At 42.6% G+C, this 14,998-nt stretch overlaps 1 protein-coding gene across 1 annotated transcript; it reads left to right on the top strand.

Moving 5' to 3' along the window:
• The first annotated feature begins 3,869 nt into the window (after positions 1-3,869).
• On the top strand, positions 3,870-5,737 carry kcnj11 (potassium inwardly rectifying channel subfamily J member 11). Its single transcript, XM_072272460.1, has one exon. The coding sequence runs from the start codon at positions 3,954-3,956 to the stop codon at positions 5,094-5,096; it is 1,143 nt and encodes a 380-aa protein (XP_072128561.1). The 5' UTR covers positions 3,870-3,953; the 3' UTR covers positions 5,097-5,737.
• The last annotated feature ends 9,261 nt before the right edge of the window (positions 5,738-14,998 follow it).

The raw sequence follows: 14,998 nt of genomic DNA on the forward strand, positions 1-14,998 counted from the left end.
AAGAGGTTCATCAGGACATCACTTGGATTGGAGGACTTTAGCTGTGGGGACAGATTGGATAAGCTGCTTTGTTTTCTCCTAAGTGAAAGAGGCCGAGGAATGACCCAACAGAAGTATGTAGAATTATGAAAGATGTAGACTGGGTAGATGATCAATATCTTTTTCCTATAATGAGGATGTCAAAGGCAAGAGGACATCATTTTTATCTAAAAGGGTTGGAGTTTTAAAGGGGATTAAGTGATGTTTTTTAAACAAACTGTTTGCTATCTGGAAAATACTACCAGAGGAGATGGAGGAATTAGGTACAATAACTATATTTATTGTCCATATATTTATATATTAATCAGTGGATTAAGTAGGAAAGATATAGCAAGGGGTGGTCCTAGAACAAGCAAATGGGATCAGAGAACATAGATAGGCAAATAAGTTGGCATGTGTGTATGGGCCAAATAGCCTGTTTCTGTGCTGTATAACTCTATGATTCTCTAACAGAGCACATTAAACAGAACAGGAGTAGGTCACAAAGTCCTTCAAGCCTGTCCTTCCATTCAGTATGTTCATCCCTGATTAATGCTGGCCTCAATTCCTCATTACCCTCAGCTCATCAGTATTTCATAACTCTCACACTTGTGAACATTTGTCCACCCTCCTTAGAATTATATATGTTTGAATAAGGTCTCTATTCATTCTCTGAACTCAATGGAACATTGTTTAGTTTCTCTGTGTAGGACAATTCTCCCATTCCAGGAATTAGCTTGGTAAATCTCCTTTTGATCAACCCTGTGTCATTATATCTCTTTTTCAGTAAGGGGGCCAAAATTGTGAACATTATTGTGGATCTGGTGTCACCAACACCCTGCGCAACTGTAAATGAAAAGTTATTTTTAAACTCCAAATTCTTCATAATAATGGTCAACATATCATTTGCCTTCTTAACTTGTCATTGAACTTGCTGATAACCTTTTGTGCTACATATATTAAAGCACCTAGATCCTCCTGAACTTTATGCATTTGCAGTCTTTCTCTCTCTTCATTTAGGTAACAATCCACTTTGCTTTTTCTTACCCAAGTGCATGATCTCATCCTTCCCCACATTAAACTCAAAGGTTAGCTACGTGCACAGTTCTGCCTGGCTGGAATCCTAATCAGTCCCAGAATTGTGATACCATAGTAGTTACAGTACCACAATAATCATATGTCAATTTGGTCTTATTTTGTTACAAATCTTTCTTCCAAGTTCTCACTATCGCTACTAACAAGCGTCAATCCAAAAACTTGCCATTCCAAACAACTCTATTGCAAATTTAAATATCGCAATTTTAACTTCAGTTTTATCCAATTACTGTACTGCATTTACAGGGGATCTGTAGTTGAAATACTACTGGCTGACCCACCTGACTCCAGAAAAGAACTTTCTTTTAGGATGTTCTTACTTTTTGTGACAGAAATGTCACTTCAATGCCAGGTACAGTCGAAGAATGCCAGTACAAGTTTTCCCAAACTAACCTTCCGTTTATTTAACTTCCCACCTATCCCATAAATATACTGTGCTCGTGCTGTCCATGGAAGTTGCTGTTCTATCAACATTTTTAAATGATGAATACCAATAGTCCCATGGTTATATTTAGCACTTGAATTGCTGAAATGGAAATGCCACACATTTCGGTAAGAAGTATTACTTAGCAGATTGATTAAAGCTGTAACCTGTGGTATCCCACAAATGACAGACTTGATCACCCAATCTCTTCTGACTGCCCAGCAATGGACAAAGTTAAATATAATCCTGCGACTATCAACTCTCAACATTAAATAAGTGTAGATTTAACTGCACAAGCACAGTTAAACTTAAAGCTAAATGTAATTGCTGGAGAGTCAGGGAGGTACCTGTGAAGTCAAAAGGGATGTGTCAAAGTTTTGGGTTGAGATTCTGCATCAGGACTGAGGAAAGAAAAGGATGAGAAAAGATGGCCAGTATACAGGGGAAGTCAAGGGTTTGCAGACAGTAAGTTGAACTAATTGATGGGGGCTGGTGGAAATGATGAGAGGATGTATCCAGATGGTAACGGTGGAGGTGAAGGGGCAAAAGATCAATACAGTTGAGAAAAGCTGGGAGGACCAATGCAAGTGGGAAAGGTTCTGAATTAACCAAAATTAAAATATTCAATATTCAGTCACCAGGTTGCAAGCCACCCAAAGTAACACAAACACGAGGAAATCTGCAGATGCTGTAAATTCAAGCAACACACACAAAAAATGCTGGTGAATGCAGCAGGCCAGGCAGCACCTATAGGAAGAGGTACAGTCGACGTTTCAGGCCGAGACCCTTCGTCAGGACTAACTGAAAGAAGAGACAGTAAGAGATTTGAAAGTGGGAGGGGCAGGGGGAGATCTGAAATAATAGGAGAAGACAGGAGGGGTAGGGATGGAGCCAAGAGCTGGACAGTTGATTGGCAAAAGGGATACCAGGCTCGAGAAGGGAGAGGATCATGGGATGGGAGGCCTAGGGAGAAAGATGGGGGAGGGGAGCCCAGAGGATGGGCAAGGGGTTATAGTGAGGGGGACAGAGGGAGAAAAAAAGAGAGAGAAAAAAAATTAAATATATAAATAAATAAAAGATGGAGTACGAAGGGGAGGTGGGGCATTAACGGAACTTAGAGAAGTCAATGTTCATGCCATCAGGTTGGAGGCTACCCAGACAGAATATAAGGTGTTGTTCCTCCAACTTGAGTGTGGCTTCATCTTGTCACCCTAGTTGTCTCGATTGTGTAAAGATCCTAAAAAAAAGGACATGCAAATAAAGTTGAAACTCCAACACAGGAAGCCGTTTGAACCAGGAATATGAAATAATTTGAAATTGCCTGAATCACTAGAGCTAAAAGACCACACACCTGCCACTGCAGTTACTTCAATGCCAAGTCTGTTGGTGGGCTTTATAACAGGGAGATATCTCAGGTAGGAACTGACTTTAAATCTTGAATTGTTCACATGCTGCCATAAAATTTACCTCATACTAAAGGCACGAACAGAAGGCTCACCTTTATTATTGCAGCAAAGTGTGGGTTCTTGACTATGTTGAAACATGTTTCAGACACCCATTTGTCCCAGATAGCTTTCAGAGGCACTGTACTTTACTCCTTTCATAATCCAGTAAAGAACAAAGCACAGAAAATCTATCAGGAGCAAATAATGAGGTAAAGACGGGAATATAGACGCACAGGGCTAGCGGCAACCTGATCTCCACGCGCTTCCCTTGATTGATTACCGACTGGAAAATCCAGTCCGACTTAATGTTGGGCGAGTACATGACTAATGGCCCAACTACGCTTGCTGTGCTGCACTGTGCTTCGAACAGCGAGGCTCAAAATATCCAAGGGTCAAGCGCTAAGCCTGAAAATGTTTGTACAGGTGTACAAACCCGTGAAAGATGCAATACGTGGAAGCCTCTGTATCACCGTGGGTTAACCTGGCCGCATGGCTACAAGTGCTGATGCAGCGCCTACTTAAAACAATTCAGACAACCTTAATGCTAGTGATATTTTAAAGAGTCATATTCAAAGGTAACGATACCCAAGAGAGATAATAGAGAAAGCGTCTCCTTCCCGAGCAGCTGCTAGCCAAAATCTAATAACATGCGCGAAGGCGATCACTGGTGCCAGTGAGAGAGGGAGGACCTGCTGCCAATACCGAGAGCACGGCTGGGGAAGCCGCGGGTCAGGGAACTGCCGGACACTGGAGTCCGTCAGCCTCCCCTATCTAGTTACGGTCATGATTGGCGGCGGCAGCTGAAGCTGCTGCTGGTGGACGACATCGTGCCCTCCCCTCCCTTCACATCCCCTCCCCTCGCGTCCTTCCTTAGCTGATGAGCAGAGCCGGGCAGAGTGGGACTGCTCTTCTCCGCCTCTCTCGCCGTGACTTCGGCTGAGTTCAGACGGGCAGTCGGCAATGGGCCGGGGATGTTGGCCAGAAAGGACCTCGTCCCCGAGGAGTATGTACTGCGGCTGGTGGAGGACGTGTCGCGGCCGCGCTACCGGGAGAAGCAGCGCAAGGTACGCTTCGTCAATAAGAACGGCGCCTGCAATGTCGCGCACACCAACATCCGAGAGCAGGGCCGCTTCCTGCAGGATGTCTTCACCACACTGGTGGACCTCAAGTGGCGACATACACTGCTCATCTTCACTATGAGCTTCCTGTGCAGCTGGCTGCTCTTCGCCATGATCTGGTGGCTGATCGCCTTCGCGCACGGCGACCTCAACGGCGCCGCGCCGCCCGCCGTGCCTTGTATCACCAGCCTGCACTCCTTCACTTCAGCCTTCCTCTTCTCCATCGAGGTGCAGGTCACCATCGGCTTCGGCGGCCGCATGATCACCGAGGAGTGCCCGGCTGCCATCACCGTTCTGATCGCGCAGAACATCGTGGGGCTGGTCATTAACGCTATCATGCTGGGCTGCATTTTCATGAAGACGTCGCAGGCGCACCGGCGCGCCGAGACGCTCATCTTCAGCAAGTTCGCCGTCATCTCGCCGCGGAACGGCCGCCTCTGCCTCATGTTCCGCGTGGGCGACCTGCGCAAGAGCATGATTATCGGAGCCAGCATCCGCATCCAGGTGGTGCGGCGCACGACCACGACCGAGGGTGAGGTGCAACCACTGCGTCAGATCGACGTGCTGCTCGACAACCCGGTGGGCGGCGGTGCCATCTTCCTCGTCTCGCCGCTCATCATCGCGCACGTTATTGACCGCGACAGCCCCCTCTACCACCTGACGGCCGCCGACCTGCAGCGCCAGGACTTCGAAGTGGTCGTCATACTGGAGGGGGTGGTCGAGACGACTGGCATCACCACCCAAGCCCGCACCTCCTACCTGGCCGACGAGATCCTGTGGGGGCACCGCTTCGTGCCGGTGGTGAGCGAGGACGATGGCCGCTACTCGGTCGACTACTCGAAATTCGGCAACACTGTGAAGGTGCCCACGCCGCCCCTCGGCGCCCAGCAGCTGGAGCAGGAGCAGGCCGTCGGGGGCGAAGGACTGGTCGCCGCCTTCGACATTTCGCCCGGAGTGAGGAGGAGGTCCTCAACCTCCCAACCCAATGATTCGTGACCCCAGCACCACCTCTCCCCCAGGCCGACGGGTGGCAGGGACGAGATCCCAACACCAACCAGGCAACTCTTCCAAGCTTTCCCAAATCGTGTTTCCCCAGGGGGTTTTGTTTGGCCATTTTGCATCTACTGTATTTAAACGTGTTACAATTTTGTAAATAGAATTTTGCTAAAGAAAACTGATAAGAGACATTAAACTAGACTATTGGTAGCGCTGGCGTGGTTAGGTTTAAGTACTAAAGTTAACAGTTCTCTATACTGATTGTAGTAGCTGTTGATCAATCTAGTGGCCAGCCATTCTATTTTCTTCTTATTGTAACTTTAATGGAGGATGGCAGACCAACAAAAGGTGCATTGCTACCATCTACTGAGTTAGAGCGTGGAGCAAAGAAACAAGAAGTTTACCCACTAAATACAGCCCCCTCCCCACCAAAACTCAAATAATATAGTAATCTAATGCTTTTCAGAAAGTCAAATTTTGAACAAGGAATTATTCAACCTAATGTGTGAACTATGTAAACATGCAAGTATAACTACTGTCCTTTTATACTCATCTCCCAGTTGATTTTGCACCATACACTGAATTTTACAGAAATGCCCTCCTTTGTTTGCCTTATCTGAACTTTGTTGCCACAGTCAGGAGAACGTGCAGATGCTGGAAATCTGAGCAGCACACACAAAAGTGCTGCAGGAACTCAGTAGGCCAGGCAGCATCTATGGAAAAGAGTACAGTCAACATTTCGGGCCAAGACCCTTCTTCAGGACTCAGGTGTCCTGATGAAGGGTCTTGGCCTGAAAAATTGATTGTACTCTTTTCCATAGATGCTGTCTGGCCTACTGAGTTCCTGCAGCACTTTTTAAGTTATGGTTTTCACCTCTCTTTTATGCAAAGGCACCACTACATTTATGTCCTTAATTTTAAGTGATTGCTTGGCTAGAATGTCTGTCACCTCATCTCCTTCAACTTCAACTTGGGTAGGGCCCCATAAGAACTGATTACACAAACATAGACCCTGCTGCCGTAACAGATGTTGTCCAATCTCAATAGGAATGTCCAGCCTATAATCTGAAATATCTGTTTTAATAAATGTCAAAACTGAGAACAAGTCAGAGCACAGGAGTACAGAAGCAGGGTGTACTCCTTCTACTCATTTCCAAGCTAAAATAATAACAATCATCTCAGATGTGAATAGTGATACATATACTATGATAGTCTTCTTAATAGTCAGCGGAGTCTTTGGAACATAACAGAAATGTCTGAGCGACCTGTTACTGGATCATTTGAGCCATCTATATAGATATGTAAGAAGCCATAATATCTGCCTTGCATATTGCTGAATTACATGTGCCATTGGTAAGCAATCATTCTTCATCTTGATCTTTTAAAGACGTAAATTAACCACACACAAAGGGAAAAACCATGGAATGAGGTAAACTGTGTCCATAATCCACATTAAACAACCCAAGATTTGGTGCCCATTCATTTCCCATCCACCCAAAACTGAAGATATTATGAATGCAGTGCTCCCAACACTTTATTAATGCTGCCAATGTTGGATGACCAACTTTATGTCCCATTATGTTAACCCAGTTAACCACTGGTAACTGTAATCTGCATAGATATAAAGGTAATGCAAATTGGGGATAATGCAAAAATTGGGGATGATTGAGCTTGAACTAGCCGTTCTATTTCAAAGCTCCTGTGGAGCTTAAAGGGAACTTTCACACTAAATGCCCTTTAAGGTTTGACCTCGCATTTGAATTTTGATTGACAAACCACTGGCCCTCTCAACAATAAAGGAAGACTCTGCACATTTCACTGCACCAGCTAGCTGGCTTTTAACACTACCACAAGACAATCACAGGAATTTTCTGACACTCAGCTTTCAAAATGTAAATACTCTCAATTCACCACTTGCAACCGGAAATATGCTCACTCCTACACAGAATTAACCAGCTTTCAATTCTATAAGTATGTTTGCAACTAATGTATTACAAGTGCATAAAGTACATTTCAGACTATTGGCTTGAGCAAGAATATGTAATAATTGATTCAGCAATAATTGATAGACCCCCCCTCCATTGAAATGTTAGGATTCTTCATCAAGCATTAGTAATTTAACAAACTTAGCCATGTCCTTCGCTTTGGTAATGCTACAGGATTAAGGATGATTTGCTTCATGTCAAGTTCCCTGGGTTCTGTGGTAGCTAATGAAGCTTATTTTGGCATTCCTCGGTACTAGATAAAGCAAGAAGCTGAATAGTTGAATACATGGTACATCCCTTCTGTCTTTTACATTGTGTACCTATCAGCTGGGCGCAAAGTTCAAAAAATACTGCTCTCCATTTCAAGACAATAGTTCCCAGGCAGAAGTGTCACTAACATCTTTGAATCACTTCCTCTGTCCACCTAGCAATTTATTGCTTTTGCAAGGTTGGAGTGGTGTGTCTGATTCTAATATTGAGCATATGAATGATGTGGCTTGTCCATTCGAGCTGACTGAGTGCAGTTCAGTCCTCAATGCTGAGAGAAAATATTGGCATTAATCTGTTTTTTTTTTACTGGTGGACTAGATATTGTTGTTTGTGTCCTCCTGCTGTAGGTGATTACATCTTGGAATCATCCTGGAGGGTGGGATCATTGCTGCCTAGTAAACCATGAACCACATCACTTCAGACAACCAAATGCTGAAGGTGTCATGCACAGGTTTTAGTAAAATTCATGCTGAATGTAATCCTTTGGACAGAGCTGAAAGCTGAAACAGTCCATATAAGAAGTGGTCCATATTTTTCATGGTTTTGATGTAAATTATTATGGTCAGGAACAGGAGGCAATTTAGTAGAGTGAGGCATATTGGTATTGGACTTGTGTAGATGTTTGATGTAAGACACATTCTCAGGTGTGCTTCAGTGAACAATCAGCCATGATCCGGAGCTAGGCCTCTGAACATAGGCACATTTGCCTAGTTCGGTGTTGAATGTCGGGGTAGTGGTGTCGGAGTGCAGGTGAATAGGTTTAACATTTTCCCATTTATTCTTAGATTAACTTTGCTCCAGTAGTTAAAATGTAGCCTTATTGAGAGAAAGATCGAGGAAAGGGTTCAACAAACAATATAGCCTTGTGTTAATAATATCAGTAGATCAATAAACCAATCCAATATTGCAATTGCACACTGTTACACTGCATGCATTTGCTTTTTAATCCTATGAAATGGCACTGTCTAAATCACATGTATTCACCAATTGTGGAAAACATAAGTAAAATTTTATAACTGAAGAAAGGCTAATAAAACACCTGATGGCATTTTTGAAGAGCACATGCAGAGGACGACACGACATTTTTAACATACAAATGTAGCTTTAAGTACCTAAGAATATCTATGACACTATAGGGAAAATTTGTATATTGAGGACTTACTGTACATTTATTTCATTATTGTTGAACTGATGTTTCCTACCATGCCCTATTTACAAGTATTTATAAACAATTCCAGAAAATTGAAGAGTGAAGCAATAATTTGTAGATATTGAAACTATACTTGAATGATTGAAATTAAATCATGTTAATTCTGTAATAATTTTGATACTCAGAATTGCCAATAATAAAGTGGCCACCCAGGAAAGTGCACTGGAATGTGATGACTAAAAATACATTTCAAGATTTATATAAACATTAAATACTTCAATCTTTTATATTTCACGAACTTTTCAGGGACAAAGGGTGGATTCTGAGAGGATCAGTTTCAAATCAATGTTCTTGAGGATTTAGTTTGAAATGGGAAGAATGGTTTAAACAGAGGTTCATTTAGAAAGACCCATTTTCTCTGTAATAAGGGTAATTGTGTTTTAATTCCTACTGTTTCTTATTAAAGTAATGAGAATCTGCAAACAAAAAACAGAATCGCTATGTATTTTTAATAATATCCTATCCAGATTCCCATGAAAAATTTCCTCTTTAACTTACATTCAATAGCTTTATTCAGGACCTACAAACACTAGACATTGCAACCATATAAGGAAAATTTGGAGTATTATTGATTCCTGAATCAGGTAGTCCATGATAATTAAAAGCATAAAATTGGAGCACTGGGGTGAAATTACCAGAGTTCTCAAAATGGTGCTTGTTTTAAAGATTAAAATAAAACAATGTTTTCTTGATTCACAAAGACTGTAAATATTGAGAACCAGTTGGTCTGATCTGCACCTGCAGCATAAGTGCTCCCATATAAAAAAAAATCCACAAAAGGATTGCAAGCTATTTATTGTACACACTTCTTAATGCATTATACAAAGAGATTTTCAGGTTTAAAAGTTTGTACATTTGTTGTTTTTCCCAATCTTCTGAATCAATAGCTAAGTAGTAAGTTAAATATTGCCAGCATATTTACCTTTAATGAACCATGAATTATAGTTTCTGTAAGGAAACAGAGTCAGAATTGAAAATTCTACAAAGAAAATGAGTATCATAGAAGAATGTGTTGACATTGCATGAGCTAATGGTGCTAAATTAAGATCCATGAAAATGTACTGTGTACAAATAACGCACTTTAATTGCATTGTTGTTAACAATAATAGTTTGTAGAAATTAAATTTTATGTTCCACATCTTTTGCATGGAATACTGTTGAAAGGTCATCCAAAAGATCTTTAATAGCTGAAACAAACAATTTATAACATTCCAGATAATGATGGTAATAAAAATGTTTTAGAGATTTTAATCTGTATTTCAAACATGAAAGGGATTGAAGAATAAAAAACCCTCTATATTGAAAACAGAATAGGCGACAGAACTTTCTGGAATATCCCATAGATGTAATCTTGTCTTTCTTGCAGCTAATCACGTCAACAGTATTGTTTAATTTAGCAGCACAATTATTAATCCGCATTTCAAATTTACGGAACACACATCAAAGTTGCTGGTGAACGCAGCAGGCCAGGCAGCATCTTTAGGAAGAGGTGCAGTCCACGTTTCGGGCCGAGACCCTTCGTCAGGACTAACTGAAGGAAGAGTGAGTAAGGGATTTGAAAGTAGGAGGGGGAGGGGGAGATCCAAAATGATAGGAGAAGACAGGAGGGGTAGGGATAGAGCCAAGAGCTGGACAGGTGATAGGCAAAAGGGGGACGAGAGGATCATGGGACAGGAGGTCCGAGAAGAAAGACAAGGGGGGGGGGACCCAGAGGATGGGCAAGGGGTATATTCAGAGGGACAGAGGGAGAAAAAGGAGAGTGAGAGAAAGAATGTGTGCATAAAAATAAGTAACAGATGGGGTACGAGGGGGAGTGGGGCCTAGCGGAAGTTAGAGAAGTCGATGTTCATGCCATCAGGTTGGAGGCCACCCAGACGGAATATAAGGTATTGTTCCTCCAACCTGAGTGTGGCTTCATCTTTACAGTAGAGGAGGCCGTGGATAGACATGTCAGAATGGGAATGGGATGTGGAATTAAAATGTGTGGCCACTGGGAGATCCTGCTTTCTCTGGCGGACAGAGCGTAGATGTTCAGCAAAGCGGTCTCCCAGTCTGCGTCGGTCTCGCCAATATATAAAAGGCCACATCGGGAGCACCGGACGCAGTATATCACCCCAGTCGACTCACAGGTGAAGTGTTGCCTCACCTGGAAGGACTGTTTGGGGCCCTGAATGGTGGTAAGGGAGGAAGTGTAAGGGCATGTGTAGCACTTGTTCCGCTTACACGGATAAGTGCCAGGAGGGAGATCAGTGGGAAGGGATGGGGGGGACGAATGGACAAGGGAGTTGTGTAGGGAGCGATCCCTGCGGAATGCAGAGAGGGGGGGGAGGGAAAGATGTGCTTAGTGGTGGGATCCCGTTGGAGGTGGCGGAAGTTACGGAGAATAATACGTAGGACCCGGAGGATGGTGGGGTGGTAGGTGAGGACCAGGGGAACCCTATGCCTAGTGGGGTGGCGGGAGGATGGAGTGAGAGCAGATGTACGTGAAATGGGGGAGATGCGTTTAAGAGCAGAGTTGATAGTGGAGGAAGGGAAGCCCCTTTCTTTAAAAAAGGAAGACATCTCCCTCGTCCTAGAATGAAAAGCCTCATCCTGAGAGCAGATGCGGCGGAGACGGAGGAATTACGAGAAGGGGATGGCGTTTTTGCAAGAGACAGGGTGAGAAGAGGAATAGTCCAGATAGCTGTTTGCGTTTCAAATTTACGGGCAAGGTTTAATATTTTTTAAATATTTAATTTCTAACAAAAGATATCCAGCTGCCAAATTATTAAACAGTCAATATAATGTTTCAAATTAAGTTACCTGTGAAATTCTTGTTTTACCCTTACGTTAGTTAGTTCTGAAGATGTTACATATTCTTTACTGTAACAATTCACTCTCATTGTTTTCTTCATTCAATGCAAGATTAGCAAATTATGATTTATGGTCCACAGCACACAGAATTTTCCTTAATCAGATTATGTTATTGTCTGTTGAGTGCCAACCCTCACAAAAATGTCACAATGCTTGAATTGCTTTGCAAACCAATGTGCTGAGAACTCAAAATCTGACCTCTACAGTCTAAGTACTGTCATTACAGAATAAATACCCACTAGTTTTGCAGCGTGGAACTTAAATACATTTTGATATTCAGCAAAGGAAGCTAAATTCTACCTGTGTCATAGATTCTGGTTAATTGGACTATCCATTCATCACGGCAACAGCTTATTTTGGGAAACTCTTAAAAAAACAAACCAGTTCCCCTCTACCACCACTCTCCTCTGTCTAGCAGAATTAGTCCTTACTCTTAATAATTTCTACTTTGGCTCCTCCCACTTCCTCCAAACTAAAGGTGTAGCTATGGGCACCCGTATGGGTCTTAGCTATGCCTGCCTTTTTGTTGGCTTTGTGGAACAATCCATGTTCCAAACCTAATCCGTCCCCCGCTTTTCCTTCGCTACATCGACGACTACATTGGCGCCGCTTCCTGCACGCATGCTGAGCTCGTTGACTTCATTAACTTTGCCTCCAACTTTCACCCTGCCCTCAAATTTACCTGGTCCATTTCCGACACCTCCCTCCTCTTTCTTGATCTTTCTGTCTTTATCTCTGGAGACAGCTTATCTACTGATGTCTACTATAAGCCTACGGACTCTCACAGATACCTGGACTATTCCTCTTCCCACCCTGTCTTTTGCAAAAATGCCATCCTCTTCTTGCAATTCCTCCGTCTCTGCCGCATCTGCTCTCAGGATGAGGCTCTTCATTCCAGGACAAGGGAGATGTCTTCCTTTTTCAAAGAAAGGGGCTTCCCTTCCTCCACCATCAACTCTGCTCTCAAATGCATCTCTCCCATTTCACGCACATCTGCTCTCACCCCATCCTCCCGCCACCCCACTAGGGATAGGGTTCCCCTTGTCCTCACCTACCACCCCACCAGCCTTCGGGTACAACAAAAATTCTCCATAACTTCCGCCATTTCCAACGGGATCCCACCACCAAGCACATCTTTCCCTCCCCTCCCCCCCACATTCTGCTTTCCGCAGGGATCACTCCCTACGTGACTCCCTTGTCCATTGGTCCCCCCATCCATTCCCACTGATCTCCCTCCCGGCACTTATTCTTGTAAGCGGAACAAGTGCTACACATGCCCTTACACTTCCTCCCTCACCATCATTCAGGGCCCCAGACTGTCCTTCCAGGTGAGGCGACACTTCACCTGTGAGTCGGCTGGGGTGATATACTGTGTCCGGTGCTCCCGATGTGGCCTTCTATATATTGGTGAGACCTGACACAGACTGGGAGACCGTTTCGCTGAACACCTATGCTCTGTCTGCCAGAGAAAGCAGGATCTGCCAGTGGCCACACATTTTAATTCCACATCCCATTCCCATTCTGATATGTCTATTCATGGCCTCCTCCACCGTCAAGATGAAGCCACACTCAGGTTGGAGGAACAACACCTTATATTCTGTCTGGGTAGCCTCCAACCTGATGGCATGAATATTGACTTCTCTAACTTCCGTTAATGCCCCTCCTCCCCTTCTTACCCCATCCCTTATCTACTTATTTATTTCCTTTTTCTCTCTCTTTTTTCTCCCTCTGTCCCTCTCACTATAACTCCTTACCTGCTCTCCATCTTCCTCTGGTGCTCCCCTCCCCCTTTCTTTCTCCCTAGGCCTCCCATCCCATGATCCTCTCCCTTCTCCAGCCTTGCATCCTTTTGCCAATCAACCTTCCAGCTCTTAGCTCCATCCCTGCCCCTCCTGCCTTCTCCTATCATTTTGGATCTCCCCCTCCCCCTCCCCCTCTCAAATCTCTTACTATCTCTTCTTTCAATTAGTCCTGACGAAGGGTCTTGGCCCAAAACCTTGACTATACCTCTTCCTATATATGCTGCCTGGCCTGCTGCGTTCCACCAGCATTTTGTGTGTGGAGCTAAATTGAGAAAATTACCAGGATTCCCTTCTGGGATTTGGGGCAGAAAACTTGCCAAACAGGTTCTAGATAGTATAAGTCACATGCATTTGTGTGGCTGTTAGATGCTGCACTATGCTTAGAATGAACAATTTTTAAATAGAGTCAGTTTCTTGTGTTTGTGTACAAAAGGTAGTGATTTTTATCACTAATATATATGCAAGAAATAAACAGCAAGACAATTCAGAACTGCTTTGCTCACTGCGGTTTCAAGCATTCAGACTTGGAGGTGTCAGAGCGGGAGTGAAAATGAAATGATTTCAATACTTCAGCAAGTTAGGAACTAGAAGAATTTGAAGGCATTGACAATCATCTTGACTGTTACAATAAAAATGAAATTTTGGAGGATGCAATCATAGATAGCATTACATGAAGGATGTCCATTATCTGTACTAGGTGGCTGCACTGATTTTGTTCATTGCATACTTTAGATGAATTCCTCTGTCAATGACTATTAGTTATTAACTAATTAATAACTAATACAGCTCTGTAGAACTATTGGCAGTGTTTTACTTTGTTCTGTATTTCATTTAAATATATAAATTGTTACTCAGTTTGTTTCTTATATCTTTTTAACTATTTCAAAATAGTACAACGGAATATTTTCAGCTTTGTTATTCTCCATTTGAAATTCTTTGCTTATCATTATAATAAACCATCTATCCAAAATGCTAACTTCACAAAATCTGAAGTTTTAAGTTGCAAAGAAATAAGTGGAGGAATGTGATGGATGGGATTGTTTTGAGAGCCTGAATAGATTCAATGGACCGAATAGCTTCCTCATGAATAAATGTTGGGAATAAAAAGATAATCATGGTCCTATTAATCGCTTTCTGATATAAATTCAAACTTAAAGAGAATTTTTCAATTTGATTCCCAGGTGGTTTAAACTTTATTATATTTTATCGTTCATAAATATTTAAAGACACAATTAAAAATTAGTTATGTACATAAATATTTATTTGTATGTTAAATTCTTCACTAGTAACCTATCTTTTATCCTAGAAAAGAAAGGAGATCATAAATTCATTGCCATGAATAAACCAGTCTGCGGTGGAGCAAAATAAGTCAGATTTGTTCAAGGTACAAATAATAATGTAAAATATATAGTGCTTGTTTATCTCATTGTAGTGTTTGAACAAGTTTAAAGTTGTTTATCAAAATTATAGATCTAAAAATTGCATAGTCTGGATGATGGGGATCTTTAATAGCAGATGTCCTCTTGAGGGAGCCTTGTGTAGACACTACAAATGGTAGGGATGTATTGATCAAAGTTCACTATTCCCTGCAACTTTTTATGTTCCTTTGCATTTGAGTTGCTGTAGCAGAGCATGATGCAACCATTAAAATACATTCAACAGTATATCAGCAGAAGTTTGTTAAGAGTATTCGATGACAAGATGAATTTCCTTACCTCCTATGAAAGTAAAGTAACTGGCATGGTTTCTGTATGATTGCATTTATGTACTGGGCCACGAACA

This window comes from Mobula birostris, chromosome 11, assembly GCF_030028105.1.
Source record: "Mobula birostris isolate sMobBir1 chromosome 11, sMobBir1.hap1, whole genome shotgun sequence".
Taxonomy (NCBI): domain Eukaryota; kingdom Metazoa; phylum Chordata; class Chondrichthyes; order Myliobatiformes; family Myliobatidae; genus Mobula; species Mobula birostris.